General features: G+C 37.8%; 1 protein-coding gene across 2 annotated transcripts in view; it reads right to left on the minus strand.

The window, feature by feature from the left end:
- Positions 1-814: 814 nt before the first annotated feature.
- LOC119149753 (testis development related protein) overlaps positions 815-25,934 on the minus strand; it is a 28,875-nt gene continuing 3,755 nt past the window's right edge. Inside the window, exons 2-4 of one of the 2 annotated variants that reach the window (XM_037391417.1) lie at positions 16,353-16,412; positions 6,145-6,248; positions 815-4,068 (exon numbers count right to left, since the gene is read on the minus strand). In XM_037391417.1, coding sequence (XP_037247314.1) covers positions 3,723-4,068; positions 6,145-6,248; positions 16,353-16,412 — 510 coding nt within the window. In that variant the 3' untranslated portion in view covers positions 815-3,722. The remainder of the gene's footprint in view (positions 4,069-6,144; positions 6,249-16,352; positions 16,413-25,934) is intronic. The other variant, XM_037391418.1, reaches the window with a different exon arrangement.

Below are 25,934 nucleotides of genomic sequence, written 5' to 3' on the forward strand. Positions count from 1 at the left end.
TGAGGCAGATGCCAGGCCAAATTCACCTGGGCTGTGGGAACAGCTACGCTCAAAATTTGGCAAGGTCCTTGACTACCCAGGATCTGGAAATGCAAGTCCCTCCGCTTCCTTTCGCTAGCCCAGATGTACGCCTGACCCACCTGGGTACAGTCAGAGGCATCTCGATATAAGGGGTTTTTCCCCCTAAGAATGTAACTTGTATGAATAAAATTTTCTGTTTCCGCTAGTTCACACACTCTTGGTAAGAAACATTTTGCCTCAATGTCCCCTGCTAAGTCTATTTAAACAACAACAAAGCCAGCGGACTAAAGTGGAAGAACGAGAAGCTGACAATACACTTCTTTCTATAGCTGATCTACTGGTAACAGCAGCTGCATCTCACTTCTGTCACAGTCCAGGACGTGCAGGTCTCACCTCATTACGGGGCCAGTGTATGCAAGAGCATTCCAGGTCTTCCAGTTTACATGTAGCTGGTGAAATCCTTAGGGAAAGAATGCAGCTCTGCCCAAGCTTTCATAACAGCCAATAAATTAAAAAAAAAAAAAGTTTAAACCAATAAATACCGGCAAAAAAAAAAAAAAAAAAAAATTGCTGTTTGTCAAACCCAATGACTTCTTTCCTGTGAAAGCAACGCATCATGCTTTAAATTGAGGATGCCGCAGCTTCTGAGATGGCATGATGCGCTGAGTTTGGACAATCACAGCTATTACTTCCTTGGCTGTATTCTACAAAGATGCACACAACGTCCACACAGATGGAAACAATTCACATGACAAATAAAATGGGACAAAAAAAATAATAGAAGAATAAGGCATTTCAGTTCAAACTAAATCTTTATTCATATGGAAAATAACTACTTTTCTTTTTGCAAATGATGCTAATAAATAAAAATACTCAGAAAGAACTTTGCTTAGAGTTAAGTGACTAGTTACAGCCACATGAAGCTTTTAATTCCCGTTAAAACCACGCCAACAATCATGCAGATTGGCTATGAGAAAGCAATATAAACTATATTTTATTTTGTGCAATCTTATCATAAATCTTAATGCTACCTTCCTCTAAACCATTTCACATAGATTGAAATGCAACTTCAAAACAAATACTAAGGGACATATTCTACACTTATTCCACATATGGAGCCGTGTATAGCTTAAGCCCGTAAATGTATAATGTAGTCAAGCATCTAAAAAAAGGTAAAAGAAAAAGAGGACCCCATTCTGAAAATTCAGACAAGTTTATAAACATAAAAGCTCACACCAGTGAGTTCTCAACAGACAAATACATTATTAAAGCATAACAATAAATTATATTAAATTTAATAACGTTCATCCTTAGAATGGTTATTTCTGAGAAATACCACTTGAAAAGCACACCAAAAACTTTCATCACTAGGATTAAACCTTAAGTTTACATATCTCAATTTCCCACTTCGATGCAATTTTGTTTTACAATAGGCTTCAGCGTTGTGAGCATATTCTTTACCGTACATTTAAAAACAAATTGAAAAATGCTGCAGTTAAGCTGTGCATCAAACACATCATCAAGGTGAGAAACAGGCACTTGACAGTATAATGTGCAAGGCAAAACCTTTACTCATCACAGTATAAATAGTTTCTTCAGGAGTGAAATTAAAAGTTCTCAGCCCATCTTTGAGAGCAAAACATTGAGGGCTGCTAGCAGATCTTTTTCCATTCTTTTAGGTCAGCACCAACAACCAAATTAAATACTAGCTCATGCCTTAGAGGGTATTCCATGAACTATAAAATGCAGCATACTTTACCCAAGAATACTCATTCTTTCCTATAATTAACCTCAGCATACGTACTTGCCAAAGGCAAATACAGAGTTTATTCACAGACTAAATGATGCGATATAAATGCTAACTCTTTCTCCTCTAGTCGTATTTTTCTTAATATATAATGCCAATTTTACAAATACATTTGCCAGTTATAAGATCCTGTTTTGTAACACAAAACGCTGATGTTCTTTTATATAAACTTAAGAACATTGCCTTTTAATATCCTACTAATACTGGGGGAAAAAACAAAGCCAAAGACATTTTGCTACAGTTTCCCTCCAGGCACATCTCAACAGGAATCTCAAAAAAATAGCTATGCAGGAACTGTAAGCCAGAAATATTTACGTGAAATGGAAGAGAGAGGTGAGATCTAAGAAAGGGGTAATGTGGCCGTAACAGAAACATGGTACAACCTTAGAAGAAAAGTGCATGCATCCCTTTTCATCAGCATAAGCTTCTTGCAAAAACACGTTTACAAGACATCCATTACACAAAGGTAGATGGTTTCTTTCAAAAATGCTGATTTTCTCCGAAATGCTAACCTGACCTTCCGACTGTACCGGCCATACTGCTAGGCAGTCAACAAGTTTTCAGTTCTGTTACACCAGTTTAACAATCAGGGGAGAAAAGGCCTACTGTTCATTTTTTCTGAAACTTTTGGTTTGATTTTTTTCCATGAATGTTAAAGTAGTATTTATATAGGTCATATAAACAAAATGGAAACCAACTTTGGATCTGACATCAGCCGCGCTGCTAATGAGAGACAATATGCTAGAAAGAGGCACTTTTAGTATCGTATATACATTTCAAATCTCAAGTTTAACACTTCACCTTCTTTTACCAAAAAATTAAAGTATCAGTAGCTAGTAAGACAGAGCTTTATAACAACAATGCTTCAGAAGTTGTATGCATGCACATACTTGCAATGGCTCAGTTACTCAGTTACCCTGAAAATGCGGGAGTGTAATTCAATCACTGCTTATGGGGCAGGAGGGGAAGGAACAACACAGTACAAGACAAAAAAGTTGTTTATAGAACAAGGATCGGCTACTGTAAAAAATGAAAATGTATGCCCTTCCATAAGAAGCAACTTATCCCTAGATTCAGCACTATGGGTACTGAATATAGAGATCATCTTATACTCTACTAACTGCTGCTTTCCAAATTTTCAATCATTTTTATTTTTGGCATAACACGTGTCTTAAAAAGTGAGAAGCTTAGCTTTGTCAAACAATGTTCAATATATACATATGTTAAAAAAAAAACCAAACAAAAACCCCAACAAACTCTGGAAGACCCATTTGACCTGACTATTGGTGAAGATCCTGTGGCGGAAGGAGTTACATTAGAATAGTATTTTCCTATTTCATACGCAGTATAGCACATTGTGACAGTTGAGCATCTTGTTTGCACAAGCTGAAGCATATGCTGAGGCTGAAGATTTGGAAAACAGTCTACTAAGTATAAGCATTCTCCCTGCAAGCGACATATCAGTATTCTTAGTTAAAAAGGGACAGCATCAAAACTAAAATTTTGAGTGACCCTCAAACACCAGAAAAAAACCCAGGACCTCAAGCTAGTGGAAGTTCCTACATAAGGCAGTCAAATTTACAACCAGTGTATACATTCACTAAGGAATTACATTTTTTTGGTAAAACCAACAATCCAACATACTGCAGAGTCTGAATGTGAAATATAGGCACAAAATAGATTCTCTGTTTTTTCTTTAAGTGTGGAAAACATAGCTATTTAACAATGTAATAGGAAAATTTACTATCAGATGAGCAAAAATTTGTAACAATCTGAATAAAACAAAGTACTGTATAAAGGTGCAATATTGAGCAGATTTGATTTTGGTTTAACCATACAAGTAAATCATGGAACCTTTCTCTTCTTATCTATAAAGCATTTCACATTACTAGTATCATTCTAGTTCTTCCCAGTTGTCAGTAAGGTTACCTTTGCTTTGACGTCTAATACTAACCAGCTTTCCAGCTGATTTGATACTCCACCTGGAACTGTTTCCTGAGCTGGCCAGGTTTGTGTATTTTGTGGAGCCTTTGGTTTCATCTTCCCAGCCTGACCAGGCTGTATAGTCATTTAAAGTAGTTGCTGCATCACTGGTAGAGTCAGCAGTGGTAATCTGCGGTGGTTCCCATCCCTCAATCTCATCTGGTTTCCTAGATGGGACATTCTGCTTTATCACCAAACTGTCCCAAAAACCTGGCTTCTTTTCAGACTTCGTCTCCTCCTTTAACTTTAGATTTGTTCTAGAAAGTAAGTGATGAGGTGATTAATTTCTTCATTTAACAATGCACTTAATACCCCACCCGCCCCATGAATTACACAGAACTGCCTTTGGAACTGTATTAAGTATTTTAGCCTGCGTTAGAACAATTTAGAACTTTAATCAAACTAACCCAAAAAACAAACCCAGAGGAAGGACAGTAGAAGGAATATGAAAATGTTTTTCCTACCACCAGCTTTAACAATCGCTCACTATGTTCCTCAGTTTCATATACCTCTTATCACCTTGCCAGTTAAACATTATATCCTAAAATAGTTGATGCACACAGCATTAGGGCTTTTAAAGATACCGGCATTTATTTCATAAAGAACTACACAATATTTTGAAAACAGTTGTTTTGTATTTATGGTAAGAATACCCAAAATTCCCCTCCCAAAAACAAGAGAAAAAACCAACCTTAGTTGTAATTTCTCTCTCAATGAGACATTGGAAAGGCTACTCATATTACCACCTTTCTTACCCCATTAAGCACCTTCAATCTGAATTATTTCATATTTACAGTGTGGAGTACTTAAAATACAGAATGTCAAACATTTATGCATAAGTTTACATGCAGGGTTATGTATGTAATCAAATAATGGACCATAAGGAAAGGCTGAATACCGGTGGTGAAACACACAGCTTTCAGGGTTCAATGAGCTAAACAGCAAATTAAAAACATTATCTGCTAATAGCATACAAATTCCTTCTCCACAAATAAAACCACCACTGAATTTTTTTAAAATATTTCTATTAAAAAAGCTTTTTTCCATTAATGAAAGCTTGACAGTAGCATATTTAAAAACAAGCAACTGAACCAACACTTTTAAATTACTTTACTGAATTCTGGATTTATGATTATTCAGAATTTTCATATTGCTAAAGCCAGTCACAGACTCTGAACACTCTTCTCATATTTTATGAGTAGTGCACTTGAAAAGTTGCATTTTTCTTTCAAAGTAAAGTAAAAACTATGATATACAATTCTAGGAAAATTTCCCCAAACTTAAAATACAGGCCATTTTCACAGTAATGCTAAAATAGCTCTCCACATTTGTGGTAGCTCTGTTTTCATACTTCTGCTCTCTCACCGGGTACTTGATTCTTATATTCAGCATCAATTGCAAAGGATCCTTCAAGCAACCTAGCGTCCTAATAACACCATAAAATTGTACAGGGACAGTAGCTGGGAACTTTTGGAAAGTTTTATTGAACAGGTTCAAATGGAAATGTATGTATTTACATTCTAAATCACTTTGACATATATATACACACACATATATATGTTTTCACACACACACACACATCCATGCACATATATATATACACACACATGCATACTGAAATATATATATTTCAAAGTAAACTGGAAAGAAAACATACTATAGCAAGTCTTATCAAAGCTAATATTTGGCTGGAACAGCTATACTGATGAGTAGCACATTTTTCCTATTTGTAACTAAGGTAGGTAGGTAGCATGCGTAGGTAAAGCCTACACGTACTTGTAACAGCAAAACTGTACTGGGAAGAGGTCTGTTCTGTTCAGAGAACAGCTCTAACCGTACCAGCAGTGCAACTGTTCCAAGCAAACACCTCAGCTCTGACAGGAAAGATTTGCGCATCCTGGCACAGCTACTTCACTTTTTTACATGTAGACAAGACTTCAAAGGAGAAAGTAAAGCATGTAAAAAAAAAAGGAATTTCTAAACCAAACCATCACTAATCCTTAAGAGGAAAGGGTGGAAATGACCCTTTTTACTCAGAAACCTTTACTCCTTTTCTACAGAAAAAAATCATCATGCAGCTAAATCCCCTTTTCTTCCTGACAGACCAAAAAAGGTTATCAACAATATCCATCCTGTCCTAATACAGCATGCCTTATTCATCGTAAGCTTAACATCTATGTGATTTGGAAATGCACATAAACCTTCTTCTGTGATTTAACTTCGAGAAGTTGAACACTACTGTTTCTCAGTGTCTACTTTCACTACTTTGCACAGCTATTTTCTGTTCCAGTTTGTGTATCTTAATAGCAGATAGACCAATTGGTTTGACTCACCCTTTGGATTTTGGAGATTTACATTCTGCTAGCAATTGCTGTTCATCATCTTTATTGAACATAGACGTCACTTCCTTCCAGCCTCGGAAACTCGCACCTTGAACCTATACAGAAAAGTAAACATCCTCAGAAATGTGAGTTACAGACTTACAAGCACAGAGTGCGGCTGCCAGGCAGCAGCAGCCCTACCTCTGGTGTGCTGCCCAGCTGGGGGCACAGCAGCTCTGTGCAGCCCGCAGAGGACAGCCACATCCTCGAGTCAGCTGGGTTACTGCAGCAAGAGCCCTTTCCTGCAGAGCAATGACTACAAAACCTTGCCGGTTTGCAGAGTGATGCAAGTGATGGTGCCAGTGTGTACAGCTGGGCTCCTGGATGCTCTTCTGCAGGCAGGAGCTGCTGGCTTCATTTTAATATATCACATTAAGAAGGGAATCTAGGCAGCTTAGGGAACAGTTTCAGAGGCTTCAGTAGACAGAAATTAAATGAACAGCTACTGCTAGAAGGGGCTACAACAGATAGGACAGCCAGATGAATTATGAAACTCTTAAGATTTAACCTGCTTCGCACTCAACGTTCCTATTTTTAACTCACCAAAACTACTACTTCTGGCCCCAGGAGCAAAAAGGGTGAGAGCACTGGCTAACCAGTGGAATATAACACGTGACACTGGTGCACTACTGTGTAGTCTCTAAATTTACTGTGACCATTAAAGGTGTAGCATAAATTACTATTTCAACATTATTAAAGGTTTTATTCCCTCTCCCCTAAAGCAAAATAAAACAGGTAGTGGCTTTTTGTATGTTGATAGCATGCTTAGGGACTCTTAACAGAAATGCTCGCGTGCATGTCAAGCACAGAGCATGAAAGCTGCTGTTCTTTCTTGCAGGATCTAGGAAGAATGGCAGAGCAAGTCTATCAATGTTACTTGATTACATTAAAAAATAAAACAATATATTATGAGGCATAATAAACAATCACAACAAAATCGTAGTTGTCGATACAAGCAGAGGCTAATTATTATACTTCATCCTTTTTGCAGAACTCATTGGTGCAAATAGTATCAATTTAACATTTAGGTTTTAACTGATTACAGTTTGTAACTGGTATGTCCGCATAGGCCTTAAAACACGTGAAACGCCACCTACAAATTGAGCACAAACACCAGACAGGAAAATACTGGTACCGCCAACTCCTCACCTGGAAGATACCCACAACCTCCACCATTTACAGCACCCTTGTTATTGCATGTTAGGCATGGAGTATTTCCATCTCCTGTTCCCCCATCTCACTCTGTCCTACACCTTCACTTCTCGCCCACCTTCCCTACTCACATCCGAACTGCCTCAGCCACTCCAGCTCAGGAGACATAGCAGGTCCATTTTAGGGTCAGGAGGGAGGTCTAACCTAGACTCAGTTTCACTTTGGTTAGATGCAAACATGGATCCAGCTTTGGGCAAAGCTCTGGAGAACTCTGGAAGAGGGAAGGCTGAGCAAGCCCAGAGCAATTTCCAGCTCTTGTTCATGATATATGGACAGACCAGGTGCATGAGAGACAGGTTCACCACAACCCAGGCCTCCACAACTGTGCTGCTCGCGTCTTAAACCCATACCTAGTCTCACCATAAACCACAGCATTCCTCATGGCTTCACAAGCAAATGAACAGCTTCTATGTATTTTTTCCCCACTATCACAATAAAGTGAGTACAGACATAATAAGCAAACTCTCACGTTTAATTTAAACATACACTTTCTATTTTTAATTGTGTTAAAAATATAGAGACAGCCAATTTCAACTTTGCATCCCTGTGGCTGAGTCGCCATACCCATCTCAAAGATGACTGGTACTGTCGATAGTATAAACCAAAACCTGACAAACTGCAGATGATACCTTCAAACAGGTACCTCGCTATACAAAATCCTTGTGTTTAAACTATCAGCCTCTCCAAGCAGTACTCAACATTCAGCGCTTCCGTGGTGCAAATAATGGTCTAAAACGTCAATTTCAGTCTATAAAAGGCTTAACCCCGTTATCTGTTTTTGTTGGTTCAGTTTAATTCTTGAAGAAGTCTAACATAATGACTTGTTACCCTGATTCGGCTTCCTCTTACTGGAGAGTACTTCATCCACAACAAACTTCCAAAAAAAAAAAAAAAAAAAAAAAAAGAAGAAAATAATCTCCAAGAAGTTAGCTCCTGAAGGATGAAGTTTGTTTAAAGAAAGAAAGAAGAAAAAAAAGAGAGAAAAAAGAGACACACCCTAGAAAGCACTTAGCTTTTCATACGTTCAAAAAATCCTTCACCTTCTGTTATCTAATTATACTATTTTAGGCCTTTTGTAGGAAGGAACCTTTGCTACTATAGGCAAACCCACAATTAAAAGCAGCACATAGGAACTTACTGCCTTAATCCTTTAGGCCTTTAAACTGGAAAAAGACCCAGTTATACCTCAGTGATCTAATTTATATATGTTTGTCTTTCTTCACTAATGATGTTTCATCAAGCCATTGCCACATAATATATCTGTAGATTAAAAAGAAAAACAAAAAAACCAAAACACCTTGTTACTGGTTTTCAGATCGCAATTTAATATAGAGAACCATCTTAAATCATACATGCCTTTACAGAACAGCATCAATGAAAGACTATTTGGATATAAGCATTCATTATTTATTGGGGTCCAGCAGAGGGCTACAAGGATGGCAAGGGGACTGGAGCATCTCCCTTGTGAGGGAAGGCTGAGAGAGCTGGGCCTGTTTAGCCTGGGGAAGGGAAGGCTGAGAGGGGATCTTACCGATGCCTGCAGGTACCTTAAGGGTGAGTGTCAAGAGGATGGGGCCGGGCTCTTTTCAGTGGTGCCCAGCAACTGGACAGGAGGTAACAGGCAGAAACTGCAACATAGGGAGTTCCAGCTGAGTAGAGGAAGAACTTCTTTCCTTTGAGGGTGGCAGAGGCCTGGCACAGGCTGCCCAGGGAGGCTGTGGAGTCTCCTTCTCTGGGGACATCCAAAACCTGCCCGGATAAGATCCTGTGCAACCTGCTCTGGGTGACCCTGCTTTAGCAGGGGGTTGCACTAGATCTCCAGAGGTGCCTTCCAACCCCAGCCATTCTGTGATTTATACACACACTTACACTCAATGTAAAAAAGGATATACCTACTTATACACCTTCTTTTAATCTAGAACATCATATGTACTTCACCGATACGATGCCAACCTTTGATGCATTGCTTTGTATACCCAAGCAAACCTCCAGGAAAAAAAGGAAAAAAACACCCCACAACCAAAACTATTTCATAATAAAAGCCTGTTAATATCTAGCCACAAGCTTTCCATATTTTTAACTTTAGATGTTTTAAAATTTAGGCCCTATTCTGACTTACAGGTATCTTTAAGAAAAATTATTAGAAAAGTTCTGTTCATCGTCAAGCAGATAGCATGTACAGGTCTCCAGCTAAAATTTTACAAACTCTGCACTCTTTCTACCGGTATGTAAATCAGTACCTATGTAGACACTATACCATTCCTTCAATATTCTCATAAACAAGTACTCTCACAATGGATACATGGCATTTGGTAGGTACATACAAGGTTAATAATTGTGTAGCAGATTCTAATTTATTTATTCTTTTGACAACTAGTCCTCAGGGGAAACAGACAATAAACCTTTAAGACATACTTCCACCACTTAATTATTTCGGGTTTCCAAAGGAAACACTGCCAGGATAACCTACATAACAGCACCAACGTCCAAGTAGACCATATTTTGCTAATATGTGATAAAACTCACTGCACAAAGGCTACTGCATATTAAATGGACTAGGCTTAAAAAAACCCCGTAAGTGCAAGAGTAAAACCAGAACCTCTGCCTACCACGCTTAAGCCTCCTCTTCTACATCTGCCCGAACCAGCGCTGATCTTCTGAAGCATCTTTTCACTCAACTGAAAAGAGGCAAACACCTCACTCTTGACAGTCTTCTCAGTGGTGCCATACTTAAGAACATAAATCTTAGCAAAGGAGGAGGTCAAAGAGGCTTTTTTCTAACTACTGAACTGTTTAAGACAACAATCCTTGGTTTTGACTAGGGCTGTCATCTAACTTTCTCATGCCCTAAAAAAAATTCCTCAAAACATCTGCATTTCTGTATTTCTTCCAGTGTTCTTCAAAGACTCTTAACCTACTGACAAGCACCACCACCAATGTAGCTTGAACAGAACTGCATCTGCTGGTAGGTGTAGCTGAGGAAGGAGATCTTGAAACCACCATTTTTTGAAACCATGTTTGACATGCAGCAGCTGCAAAACCAAAAAACGCAGGAACCATCATTTTTATTATGCCAAATTCAGACAGCAGACCCAGAAATGGATACTCTCTATTTAGAGGGATGCACCCCTCTAGTATCTCAAAACAATGACTCTTGATGTTAGGGGAAGAGGCTCTAGAAACTGGCTATGCTACGCTCTCCCTGAACAGCATCTCCCATCACCACAGTCAAAGACAGACTGCCAGAGTAGATGGGCCAGTCCCTCAATCAGCCAGGAATTTCTTACATTCTTACAGAGCACACAGAGAAAGACTCAGATTCTAGAACAACTGGCTTTCTTGCAATGGATTTCAAAGGAAGGTCATTTTAAGTAAAGAAGAGATGACACTTGAGTAAGCAGAGTCCTCACCACACCAGAGATTTTGTTTTATGTAAAAAGATTAAAGTTATGCAAAGTATGAGAATACAGTACTGATATGGGCTTAAAAGCATCAAGCCACTTGCAGAAGTTCCGTATTTCAATTTTAGGATGTAATTGTCTACACAAACCTCACAATTACTACTGCTAAAATTTTCAAAAAAGTTTATATACCTAACTATCTTGTATTCTCAAACCTTTGAGGTATTTTTGCATGTGTCAGAGGAAAAAGAAATAATTCAACATTCAAAGTTCACAGAATCACACAGCCTTTACAGCTGGAAGGGACCTCTGGAGACCATCTAGTCCAACACCACTGTTCAAAGCAGGGTCAGCTCGAGCAGATTGCCAAGGATCACACACAGCTGGGTTTTTAATATCTCCACAGCTGAAGAATCCACAAACTCTCTGGGCAACCTGTTCCAGGGCTTGACCACCCTCACTGTGAAAACATTTTTTTTATTATGTTTAAATTATGTTTCCTTTATTTCAGTTTGTGCCCATTGCCTCTTGCCCATTCACTGAGCACCACTGAGAAGAGTCAAGAGTGTATCTTTACACCCACCCCACTGCTGGCATACATTCAGAAACCCTTCTTGTTGCTCTTCATTTTCCTCACCAGATTTAACTCTAGGTGGGCTTCATCTTTCCTAACACCACCCCTGCATGCTCAAAGAGTATTTCTATATTCCCCCCAGGTCACTTGACCCTGCTTCCACCTCCTGTATGATTCCTTTTAAATGTTTGACATTTTTCAGGAACATCTTGTTCATGCAGACCAGCCTCTTTTGCCACCTTTGCTGCTTTCTCTGCTTGATGGTTGGGCTACTCTTAAGCCTGGAGGATGTGATTTTAGAAAAACCAAAGCTGATTGACACCACTAGAACAGAACCAGGTGTACAGTCAAAATTCCAGGTTAAAAATAATTAATAAAATCAAATGAAATGCACATAAGGGACTGCTAAGAAGAGAGCGCACTATTAAGAAGAACTAGCATTGTAACATCAGATGTTAGAAAGTCAAAGCCTTTAGAGGAGCAGGTTGGGTGCTGCAGTCTACTATTTTTCATAAATGCCAGTGAGAAACAAAGCAGAAAATTCCTGAGATGCTATTTCAGTATTCTGTGAAGTAGAATTATGGCTGGTCTCATACCAGTTTGACTACGAGAGCACAGAGCATGCCTGTCAGAACAGCCATTAATAAAGTTTCTCCCATATCTTCCATTTTAGATCATGAAAATCCATGAAGCTCAATGCCCTATGCAGTTATCTAAAAGGGTCAGTAGAAGTGAAATTACACCTGCATATTAATCAACTGGCAGACTACAGAAAACCCATCATCATTGTCTGTCCCAACAGGCATCTTAAAAAGCTCAAGCCCAGAGCACAGATTCTTCCCCTTCAGTAGAGGGAATTCCAGCTTATGAAGTACTCTTTCTCCACCATTTAAAGCTGCCATTTAATTAGCGTACCTTCTAAAGCTGGGAGTGCAAGTAGTCACTTCTAGAATATCATGTAAAGGATGCAGTCTGTATCACTAGTCAAACTGTCTGCTGTTTCTCCCTCTTCCTCCCCTCCCCTCTGTTTTGCCAATGCTTCAGTATCAGTGCCCATCTGTCAGGCAGATTCCCAAAGAGAAATCTCACAAGGTGGCAGATCTAGTTTATCAGACACTGCTGCTGAAAAGGGTCAAAAAAGTCCATTGCCTGCTCACATTAATACTGCCTTCCTTATGCTATGGTTTTGAACTTGTGTGATGCTGTGAAAAACCAGTTCAACTCAATAAGCCAGTAGAAATCTAACTCATTCATTTTTTGCATTCTTGTGGATTAGTGATAAGAATCAGCTCATTAAAAGATGCCAGTCACCAAAGAATGTGGAAGTTAGGGGCAATAGCACCTTTTCTGTAGCAGCAACTACTTTATCAGCTCAAGCACCCTCTGGAAGTTGCAGTCATCTATCCACTTTCTTCCATACATACAGCTTTGCACATACCGTATGGCTTCCCCAAACTGACCCCCTAAGCTTCATTCTATAAACTCAACCTTTATAGTAAGAGTTTTGTGCTCTGTTACCTATATTAGTTCAAGTGAATCACCTGTACATAAACTGTGTATGTTAACTACGATTTTCCTTTCTTTAGATAGAACAGGGAACAAATGTCTGCTGACAGTTAACTTTATGAAGTGCCACAGAAAGGGACAGCTCCTCTGAAAATGGAAGTATCCTACAAAACTGAGAGGTATTATTACCAAAAATGACTTTCGGTATACCATTTTTCACCGCATCAACAAACTCTGCTGATGTACGTGACTCTCAGCTTCCCACACTTGGTAAATGGGCAATGAGTAATAAAAGAACAATTGAAGAAGTCTACTGCAAAACAGTATAGCATCACTGAGATGACTTTTCAGTTAATTTTACCATCAAAGGTACATAGTTCATCTTTAGAGCTTTGCTAGAGGGCAAAAAGGTTCACAAAAAATTAGGCTAAAAGGCAACAAACCAGGAATACTAACAGTCAGGTACAAACTAAAGAAGCAGATCAGTGCTAAAAAAAATAAAAAAAAAAGTACACTGCACAAAAAAAGTATGTAGATATAGATGAACATGTACTCCAGAGGAAGACTGTGTAAATTTAAACTGAAAACTGTTAAATTCATCCATCAGATGGATGTGGTTAACATACATGAACACCTTATTCTGGGAGGAAAAGAAGCACAGAATCCAATCAAGTCAAAGAATAATAGCAAGGATTTGGGACGCTATGTGGAGGTACAAGACAAACAGTTTACATTTCAAAGCACGAGATTAAAGCCTGTTTGAATATGACTCTGACTTTACTGGTACCCACTTAGAAAGCAGCACCATTTTACTTTCAATACATTCCTGTTAAGACTTTTCTCCTTCCTAACTGCCTGGCAAGCAGGGCTCTGGAGCAAAGAAGTCATTCCCTGCAGGCTAGAACAACCCACATGACAGAGTCCTAGCAACCGAAAAAGAGCAATTACAGGGGATTCTTGCTGTATACCTGCAGTGAGAATCAGCATGTTCAATGCCATTGTGCAGTTAAGCAGCTAATCCCTAAAAGTCACTACTCAGCATGTATGAAATGAGATTTCCAGAAATTTATACTTGGGCCAAGTTTTAGCAGACCTTCACAAGTATTTTCACAGAGGATTGACAACTGGTGAATCAAAATCCTCCAGCAAAGTAGAGGCACTCCACAAAACACTTCCATTCTTTTTGTTTACATTTATATAAAAAAAATAAATCTGTATTTTCCTCTCAACCTTGCCTGAGAAGAAACAATTGTTTGTTCCACAGCTTCCCTCCCTCCTCCTCCTGAAAAAAATGAACCTAAAATAAAAAGCTAGAGATGGAATTTTCCATATAAGTACCTTACAGTTCAATAAAGTTACAACAAAGTGTTTTGTAATAAAAAAAAAAAAATGCCTGTCAGCTTTAATTAAAGAAGCATTGTTCCTACATTATAGGAAACATATTCATAACATGCAAGAAATCAAATAACAGAAATGTGAAAAAAAACCACCCCCTCCAAATTTGTCTTCCAGATATCAAAACATTTTGGGGGCTGGGGGGTGAAATTTCTCAACTGTCGGTGGGCAAAGTTACTCTATTCTGGGGCACACACACAAAGTGAATCTCCAAGATTTACCCCTACCAGAATGTCCCAACGCCTCCAATTTAGTTATTACAATTATCTACTTTGTTTCTCAGAACTCTGTGTCTTTTCAAAAGCTGGCCTAAAAACAACCATAGATGAAGTCTGTGCTGTGCTTTTAATACAGAAGCTCAGCACGCAGGTGAGACCCCCCAAGCCAAGCTTTGCAGAGACCAAAGGGCCAGGTGCAGCGTGAACATGGGTTCCAGAGTTCTGCATTTCGCAGAAAACCACTAGAGGGTTCACAGTTCCTCACTTCCAGATGTCAGGAGAGCCTTTTTAACCAGTTATACCTGCCTTTCAGGAGAGCTGTGAGGAGGGAACTAGAAAAATTCAGCACTGCAGTTAGCCTGTCCTCGCTGCTAAGTGGGCAGCTTCCTGCATGAGCAGAAACTAAGACCGTCTTCCAACCTCCACCTTCAGCTAGTAGGACCAGCTCCCACTTTTGCGCCTCCAAACCTAGGTCAAAGGTTTTCCTCAGCAAACGGGCATCAGGATTGTCCTAAAACTCGGGCTTTAAGAGACCAGGAATGCTGTCTCTCAGCAGGGCAGACACACCCTTTACCCACTGCCCCTTTCTTCAAGAACTTCATTGTTGTTCTTTACCATAATGGTTCAACACAAAAGACTTTTATTCATGACACATGCACATGGAAAAGGCCACACATATAATTAATCAGTATTTTATTAACATATTCAAATATTTTTGAACTTCTGGAATATCACTGTACTGACAACTTCTAAGACCACAGAACAACCAAATAAAATATAGAAGTGCTTTCAGAAACAGTAATAGAGAAGATGAGAAGGATAAGGTGCTTTTTCTGTGAATACATTTTTAAGACAACAGCGTTTTACTTTAAAACACAAAAGTACTGCAGCTCAGTGGTTTGCCTAAGTGACTTTTTTTTAAGTCAAGACACACACTTAGGAAGCCTTCCTGAATGACTAAGTAAGGGGCAAAAAAGTTTCAATATAAAATAGATTAATTTTAAGATTATTTTCCTAAACATTCATAATCTGGCATAAAATAAACAGTAATTTCTGTTTTCATTAAAAAGAATACATTTCTTCTAAAAAGTAGAAAAAGGTATAGTACAATCTGACTTTATTTTCAGCAAAAATCATGCTGCATCTGAAGTAGAACAAAAAGAAGTAGCAAAGACAGATGTTCAGTTTATACATATTAATGTAAACTATCCTATTACACTAATGAACCTATTTTTATATGCTTTTCTCTATACCTACGGAATTTCAAAACAAACTCTAGCATATCGTAACAACTTCCAGTTCTTTCATCTTCTACTCACGTATTTTAAGAACATTAAAGAAGATTCTTGGACACATATCAAGGTAAAATATTGAACTTGTATGCCCACACTTCTTTTCAGAAAGAGATAAGAAATAAAGTCCTTAACCTCTTGTGGTCAGAGAGTACGCTGAGCTACATATAATGGAATGAATACCCCAAATACCTTCTACATTTCATGTTTTCATTGCTAGCTATAGCTAGCATTTAGTGCTTCCTTAGACTTCATTTATTCCTGTGGCTTATTTTCATTTTGTGTTTTAATATCTATCATGTGGAAGAAAAAAAAAAAATTAAGATACCTTCCCCTCCCCATTAATGAAAGGAAATAAGGCAACTTTCTAACACTGCATTGCTAATATTACTTCAGTGAGAACCCCATGACCAAGGATCATACGTAATTACAAAATCATCAGTGAAGTACATAAACATCGTCCTTAATCAGGCTGTACATGAAGAACAGGTAGCTTCTTAACATACATTGACTGAAATATACATGATATAAAAAGTTACACTTCCAAAGAACAGATATTTACCTTTGTTGCAAGCTGTGACACTGAAGATGAAACTTCATCATGAAGAAGCTGGTCTTTATTCTCAAAAAAAGGATAAAGATAAAAAAGGCCCATAATCAGTTTTGGTTTGACAGTTAGCAGTGGTACATTTTAGAATATTCATAAATGCTTTTATTCTATTCAGCCCCTCATAAAAGAAAATTGAGAAAATACAATCACAATGCAAAACTAAGCAAAACCACTACTAAAATAAGAAATGTGAATAAAACTACACTTAGAATGATGAAAAATGCTGCACAAGATGTAAAAAGCAAAACCAAACCCCTACAAACCCCAAAATCCCCCACCCCAGAGATCAAGAAAACCCTTGCATCATAACAATTTCAGTATAATTGAAATTAAAGATTTAAATTGATCTTAATAATTCTGTCTGTATTTTCTGGATCTTCACTGATTTTCTGAACACCACACTAGATGGTGGTCTATGCAGTATCTGTAGGCTGGGGGAAGAGGAACGTCACAAAATTATTTCCTCCTTCACATTAAAAAGCATTACATTTCCTGAACTAAGGGACAGACTTTTGCCCACATTTTTTTCCCTGACATTTGTAGCTACAGGTTTCTGAAGAAAACCAGAGTACTGATGATGCCTGTGAAGGTAATTCAGTAGGATAGTATTTCTGTCCATCTCTGAATTAGGCTGGTGTCTTAGTATACTCAGGCCATCCTGTTACTGTCAACGTTCTCTTCAAGACAGGGAAGTAAGATCATTGTCAGGAGTACTTTAGAGGCCAAAGAAAGATATAGAAAATGGGGCATCATGTACAGGAATTATATAATTTTCTCTTTATTCAGTCTGTGTTTTAATGAGAAAAACATTACTTCCCCCCCCCCCCCCCTACACAGACCTCCAAATATAAACAGTCCCCAAGTACAAAACAAGAACAGCTACCTGTAACTGAAAATACTTAACTCCAGTTCCAAGAAAAAACAGAATTACAACAGAATGGTTTATGTAAAGCATCTCTGAAGTGGCAGTTTGACAGAATCCCCTTTGTTCACTTTGTTCATTTTTTGCTTATTTCAGCCACTTACTGTTTCAAAACCAAATTTATCAACTCCTTCCTTTCCAACTAAAGTATATGCTATGGAGTAGATATGGTCTTTACTCTGTAAGCTTTATTTTTGTTTTAAGGTAATTCCACACACATATCCCAAGACCCAAAACACACAGTATCCCAGCTCCAACATGTTACCAAAGACCTCCTTCACAGCATCAGAAAGAGGTGAGAAAGCTGGCACGAGAAGCATTAGGTACTTCTAGTCATGTGGGGGCCCAGATGTACCTGCTTCATCTTGAGAGACTATCTTCGAATCCCATGCATTTTTTTTTATTTAATTGCCTACTAATGTCTCCATTTACTTTATAGGCAATACTTTATATTTTACAAGGGACAAGGACAGAGTTTGGAGCGTTTCTAGAATGAGTATGAAGACCATCCCATTATAGTTCTATAATAATTGTATGTCGAAACAGAGTGACTTGTAAATAGCTAGCTTTACTTGTTGGGGTAGAAAAAAGTCAGGAACTTCTATTATCATCCAAAATGAGAATACTGCTTCCTGTGGATCTTAACAAGCTATTTAATTCCTGTATTTCAGTTAGCTGTCTTTAACACAGGAGGATATAATTGTAGATGGAATACCAAAAATGACAAAGTTAAGATTCATGTAGCACTCTTAAAATGAAACTAAATTACTTTTTCCCTTAGTTTGGTTTATGTATTTCCCTTTAAGAGAATCATTGGCAATATTTTAAATGGAACATACCATTTCAGAAGTTTCCTTATTTCTCTTCAACACTCTCAGCCCTTAAACTTTTGGATGACGTTGCAAAGCCTTAGACTGACTCTGCTTTGACACAGGGTAAGAGCTAGAGAATATTACATCTGGTTTGTACAGATTTTTCCAAAGAATAAAAAAAAAACCAACAAGGACTAGAAAAGCTTCAAGTGGAAGTATGTTAAGAGGAGAAATTATCTCAGATATCCAAAGCTGGCAGAGCTGTCTGTTTTAACAACCAACAATACTGTCTCCAGAACAAACAAGACACACTTAGTACCTTCCAAAGAAATAATGCCTCTCATTTTAATTCTTCCAGCTCTCCAAATATCTTAGGAAGGATAATAAAAATGTAATAGTGCATAAAGAGACTTCATGCTTGACTGCAGAGAAAAGATGGAAGCATGAAGGTGCATAGCTTTTAGCAAGCCAGAGCACAAGGAAGCAAGAGCACGAAGCAACTTTCACAGTGAAAGCATTTAGAGGAAAACCACGAGATGCAATGGGCACTTCATACGGCTAGGGAATCAGCATAATAAAATATGAATACCATTGTTGATAAAAGATGTAATTCACAATAAATAGCAGACAAAAAGGGGTATTTACTTGCTTCTTTAAAAGCATGACAACTAGGGCCGTGTTTCTCTGTTAATACAGTGCTACACCTACTGGGCGTACAAGGTGCTGCCTCAGAAGGAGTAAGAGTAGTTTGCAGTAACTATGCTCATGCAGCAGAGGCTGATGGTAAGAAGACAACACAAAGTTAAAAGATATGAAATATAAAGATTAAAAGATACAAAACCCTCAAGAAAGCAAATGGTGAGAATCCAATACCTAAAGTACATTTTTTTGCAGTGGAAGACCCATCAAGCATCCATAGCATTCTTTTAAGATACACTGCCTAAGAAAAGGAGACTTTGACAACTGCAGCTGCTTGTGATGTCCATCCCTACATCCCATGTGCTCAACAGTAACTCTTGATTGAAACTGGCCACTATGTTTCAATGCAGTAGTCTGAAAGAGACCAGATTCCTCACGTTTTGTGGAAAATCCATCACTAATGAAAGCAGAGAGAAGCAGACTAATGCCCCACAGCAGGAAGAGAGCGCGGGAGGAGCATGTTTGGGGATCTGGACCCAGCCATGGCCCACACTGCAGGGAGAAACCTGCATACAGTGGTGATGGGTTGTGCATTAAAAAAAAATATGACAGAGGGAAAGAGGAGAGGGAGGGAGGGGAACAGTGCAACCACTGGGAAGACCTGAGGAGAAAAGACAAGACCTCATATACAACCTGTCTTCACTTGTTACCCCCAGAATAGTTTCTGGTTTTCAGTGATACCCTTTAGTTCACCCTCTTCTGATACATATTCTCTATTTTTGTTACCATTCGGAGATCAGGGAGCCCATGATTTGTTTTTTCAAATTTGCTTTAGGGAACTGTACAGCTACATGTAGAGTAAAGATCAGTTTTCTTTATCATGCTGAGTAATGCATGCTGATGCTGAACACTTACAAATTATTTCAGTGTATTTTAATCTGGGCAGTTTACAATTATGACAATTCAATTTTTACTTCAATTTAAAAGAAAAATGCAAAACATTTAGTGTTTAGTAACTAATAGCTAACTAAATGCTAAAGCTAGTGGGAAATGCTGATCAGCAACTTGAATAGCCTTCCAGTTCTGGCAGGGGAAGGTTGGTATGTGCAGTGTGTTTTCATAAGGAAACAAGTGCCCTTTTGTTGGACATACTGCAAACCATAAGGTACTCAAGGGATTAATTCAACCAGCACACAAACCTTTTTGTACAGAGATCAAAATTGTAATCTGCTTCCCTCAGCTTCCTTTGTGGTAAAGTAATTAATTAAGTCTCTTTAGATCATTCACTTTCATAATTCAGGCCAAGAAGAGGAACATGGGACATGAAAGAGTTAAGGCAAATAATAACATCATCTCGCCCCGCATGCCCTTCTTTTGCTCTAGTACATAAAATGGTATATTATCGATTTTCTCTACCCAGTTGTGGAACCATCCTATCATACACACATTAGCTGTCAAAGCCAAGCACACATAAGAGTAAACAAGCTATTATAAAAAGAGTAGGTCCTTTTGGTGCAATTTCTCGCCCTTCTGCTGACCTATTACGTTGCCTCTGCCTATCATCACATCTCATCAAGGACTGAGCGCAATTTAAAGTCTAGATTACCATGTCTGTAAATGCAAATTAGATGATGAACCACAAACGTATAATTTAAGTGGAAAAAACCCAAAACAAACACCTCCTCAAGAGATACACTCCAGGGTAGAATTTAACATAATTCCCAGTATTCCACAAACCCCACTAAAAAAAAATAAATAAAATACAGTGATAGGAGAGGGGAAGGTTAAAAAAAATATATTGAAAAAAATCTCTCCGGAAATCACAAACCTGAAAGTTAACCTCTGCAGCTGGAAAGATTCCCAAAACACTGATTACAAACCAAACAGTTCAACAACTATATATACACAGCCTACCACAAAGGGCACCGATTCGGAAGAGGCGATCATGCTGCCAGATCATCATCTTAAAATACAGCTAACAAAAGAAACCATTTCCTTGGGTTTGAGTAGGATCTTGCTGTAACATCAAATGAAACAAACAAGACTAAAGCAGATTATTAATGAAAAGTCACTCTGCTTAATCTAATTTTAAACTGAATCAAAACCAATACAAAATGCACTCAAACATGGGTAACAAGGACATTATCAGCAGATCATCAGTGGCATCAGGCCTCATTTTCTTTGCTGCACCTATAATATACACCTGGAAAAATTCAACGCATGGGTATGCGCTTTCTGAGTCAAGAAATTGAGGCAACAGTCATCAAATGCAAATGGGCACTAAAAGAGCTATACTATTTTCAACATATTCTTTAAACATAGCTGAAAAATAGAGCTGAAATGTACGTGAACACTCCCACAAGACTGAACATGTCCTTTAAGGAAAACCAAGGTTTGCAATGTTAACAAATAAAGGATGCGTTACCCAGTCATACATAGCTTTCTTCTGGGACACGAGGCTACCTGTTCAGCAGATGTAACTGCCACGCTGAACTGTGAATTGCCTCTGCTCCTTTCTGCTGAGGTAGCCTAGACTGAGATCGAGACCATTAGTCTTGTCTGTATTTCATCTACTGCTAGATCTCAGTCTTTCATTTGTATGTCCCTAAAGCAAGTGAGTGAACCAAACTAGCCATCTGGGCAGGTGGTGTAAATTGAAAATTTCCTATTAATATCACCAATGAAAAATATTAACCTAGGCATTTCTAAAGTCTGTTCATGCACAAGAGTAATTTGGTATTTTAAACTAATTTTTCTCTTCCATCAAAAAATACTTTCCTACTCCAGATTGCAGACTACACTTAGAGAAACATCTACGTTAGACAATAACCCATTTCAAAATGCCACTGTGACTAAACAGTTTCTGGCAAGTGACTGGCAAGTTTCCTCTGCCAGTCTTTGGCAAAACTGAAAATACTTTGCCCATAAAGAAAATGTTAAAGAATGTTAAAGTGTGTTATAGAATTATACTTTCATCTTGGGATATATTTAGTAGACAATACTAATCTTGAAACATGCTTCTAAAATAGAATTCATCAGACCACTTCTATAAGAACTTACTTCACTCCCCTGACTTTAAAAAGTACAGGTGACTATTTCACATACAGCAGACAAAACCCATCCAATGTATTTAAAAATGTTTCCATCTCCTAGGCCCAAGTCTTTTGTAGCCACCTATTATCTACCAGACCAACTGGAAGATGAAAGGCAATATTCCTGTGTTTTCACCTTCCAAATTATTATTAATACTAAGTGAATGCAGATGATGCTCTTTCCTTCAGCATCCACAGCTGTGAAGAACTTGTTTAGCATTTTCACAAACCGTTTCGTTCAATCACTTTAGTTATTGCTTCATATTCCATTACATTTTAAAATAGATTATCTAAATTATTTCTGTATTTTTACTGCCAATTGATATAAATGCCCAAACATACTGGAGAAGATTACTTTCAGAATGTAAGTATTTACAAAAGAATACTTCTGCAGTTCTGCATTTCCTTACAAAGAGAAACATCAGCACACCAGATACCTATGCTCTCTGGTTTTACATCAATACACGATGTCATTCTATTAATTGTTCACAACTGTGCATCTCCATAGTAAGTGATTATAATACATCTTACTCAGATTTTGCTTCTCTCAAATATTTTTGGAAGAATGTTATTAAAGATTAAACACCTTAAAAATATTTTAAAAAGCTCAGCTCATTAAGAATTTAGTTTTGCCCAATTTAGAATATTCCAAACATTCTTCAAGAAATGGAAACAGCTGTATTAAGATCAAAATACCATCAGTGTCAAAGTTGAAATAAAGTAACAAGTTCAAATAATCGATTTCACTTCAATTGCTGTGACAATTCAAATATTCCAGTGAAGCTTTCAATTTTGATGAAATTTCTGATTGGAAATCTGACAATTATTTTTAATAACTTATCCATACTAGAAGTTCATATTTGCTTTTTTCTGATCCGGAAAACAAACCAAGGGATGCTAATTCAAAAGACATTAGCTGACATAGAATTTTTATTCAGTCATGGCATTTGCAATTAAATTGTGCATCTTTAAAAAAGCTCTTGCACGAGCAATTGCAATATTTTCATAGTATAGTTTCTGCAAAACAGGTTGAACGCATTATTTTTGGTTATAGTGCTCACCAGCACATGCACTGCTTCCTTTTGACACGCAGCTTTTATCAGCGCTTGCAGTGTTCACACAGACCCATCCTGGAGCTTCTCATAAAGAACCAGCAGCAAAACTTGTTGGAAATGTACCTCTGATGATGACAGAAATGAAAACCAGTCTATCTGGTAAAGTGTTCGGTAACTTCTAATAACTCTACTTATGTCATGGATGTCCTCACACAACCTGGCAAATAGTTTCTATAAAAGTGAGGAAAAAAAGTATAGACCTATTCCACTAGTAAAGAACTATATAGATTAAACAATTAATGCTTTCCCAAAAAGCAATATATTTTAGTTTGTATATTAATGGTAGCAAGTCCAGCACTGCCAGGACACCATGGCTCCAGAAACCTTGCAAAACCCCATGAAGATACAACAAATAGCTTAGGGAAAATAGACCTCACACGATGTGGAGGAAAAGACAGTGGTTTTGTGGATCAGTGAAAGGTGGTAATTCTGTATTAGGCTGGAGGGGAGGAAGACAGACAAGGCTGCTGGCAAACCGAGGAGACTGGAGCCAGTAAAGCAGAACTGGCTCAAGGAAAGATACAAGTGATAAAAATGACAAATGGGGGAAAGGAAGGGGATGTACTAAGAAAAACCCTGAAAGCAAGGACAGAGATTTAAATGTAAATTTCCTGAAACAAAGGGAGGCCTGCTGAAGAAACAGAAACCGAAGGGTAAGGATGACTTAAAGTTTATGCCATAAGCAACAGTATTAATACCAGCAATGGGATTTACAGGGACTAGGGGATGGGGAAACAGAGTAGGTATTAGAAGCTGCAGAGGAAGTAATTGCCATCAGGATGGGAAGCGAGGGTCTGCACAAGAATTTCAGCTGTCTAGACAGAAAGCAAAATAATAATAATTAAAAAAAAAAAGCAGACCTGGACTTTATAGAGGGAACAACAGTAAAGTATTGGACACAAATTCTCTTTTGCACAATATATAAAAACCACTGACAGCCTTCAGCTTACAGGCTTCACTGAAAGAAAAAATTAAGATACTGGTGTTGTCTACAGTAGGAGACAAACCAGACAGTATGTGCTTTGTAGGACTTATAAGATCAGAATAAATCAACTGGGGGGGGGGATACTAGATGAGAAGTAGATCTGATCTGGGTCAACTGTGTAAAGATGACAGTGTAAATTAGAAAGTGAAGCACCTCAGAAATGAAAGGGATTTAAGAAAAAAAGAAAAAAGAAAAAAAGAAAGCCTAAAGCCCCCCCAAAACATTGTTAGCTCTGCAGAGTTCCAGGAAGATGGTGAGAAACAGGACCCACTCAAGGAGCTGTGAAAAATGAATGTGACAAGCAGAAGGAAAAGCAAGAAAGTCAAGCCAAGGAAGGGCTCAGGAAAGTCTTCACCATCAGTCCCACAATGGTACGTTCAAGAGTGATGACATAATACAGGTGATGGATTTTAGCCAGCAAAATGTCACTAAAGTGTCACAAGAACAACTCTGATGAAAGGAAGAGAACAGGCTAACGGAAAGAAGAAGGTATGAAGGAATTGTAACAGTACTGCAGGTGATGCCCAAGACCCAGTGAAACAGTTGGAAAGTGAAGGAAAGGCATTAGCTGAGCTACATATAATGGAATGAATACCCCAAATACCTTCTACATTTCATGTTTTCATTGCTAGCTATAGCTAGCATTTAGTGCTTCCTTAGACTTCATTTCATTTATTCCTGTGGCTTCTTATTTCCATTTTGTGTTTTAATATCTATCATGTGGAAGAAAAAAAAAAAACTTAAGATACTTTCCCCTCCCCATTAATGAAAGGAAATAAGGATAAGCATTGACTGCTTTATTTTTTAATTAAAAAACTACCCTTATTCAACATATTAATAGAACATAAGAAATGCTGCTCAGCTCCCACTCATTCCTGCAGGGCCCGTCTGAGTTCGAGTCATTCCAAGATGAAAGCCAGTATTAAAATTGTACCAGAGACTTTAAATATCTTCATTAAAATAGATAACTAAAATTCTGTATAGGCAACTTTAAAAACACCCATTGAGCAAGTCTAAACAAATTTCAGTGTAAAATGTGGTTTTGCACATATTCTCTTTGAACATAACAAAAAAATACAATTAGGGAGAACAGATCAAGGCTAAGGATCTGAAATATTCTTAAATGAAAGATAAAAGTTCCAGCAGATAATATAGGTCAGCCCAACACCCAGCCACTACCCTAATATACAGATGTGTTTTAAAGTCAAGTGCCATTTTATGTCAGTTACATGAGATATTGACACAGCATTGACATCTCTGAGGACAGATTAGATGGTAGTAGGATTGAATCAAGGAAAATTTTGCACAACTGCCAAAACATTGCCTTTCCAGAAGTCAAAACCCAACAGTTTTCCCTTTCCACAAACACAACTATAGTTTGAAACATAATGACTATATTACAAACGAATGCAAGTTTGGCATGCATCACTGTACATTTCTAACATAATTTGAGACACACACACAAAACGCACATTGATTTCATTTTATACATGTGTACTATTCATGTCTGTTAAGTTGCCTTCATGTATTAATCGTAACTTTAGCCAATAAAGCACTTTCATTGCATAAATTAAAAATATTTCTGCTTCAAAGCAGTAATTAAAATTAACTTCTAAGATTCAGTCTAAAACTGTCTGATCTAAAAAAAAATATACAATAATCCACACATTTATTTAAACAAGTACTGTTTCAAAATTTACTTGTCTTTCTTATCTCAGGAAGCACCTTACTATTTTAAGTAAGTGTCAACAATCCAAAGTACTTGAATGTATGCAGAAACTCTTGCTAAAGACTGGCCAGAGGCTGACCATTCCCTCTCATTGCAATTTTCATGTTCTCAAAATTTGTTTTTGTTCTCCCCTGGAACAAAATCAAACCATTCCGTATTCCACAAAACCAGAACTGTCAAAACTTCTCTTTTTATATCAAACTATTTCTATTTAAAAACTACAAACTTCTACAGATTCAA

This window comes from Falco rusticolus, chromosome 6, assembly GCF_015220075.1.
Source record: "Falco rusticolus isolate bFalRus1 chromosome 6, bFalRus1.pri, whole genome shotgun sequence".
Lineage (NCBI taxonomy): Eukaryota > Metazoa > Chordata > Aves > Falconiformes > Falconidae > Falco > Falco rusticolus.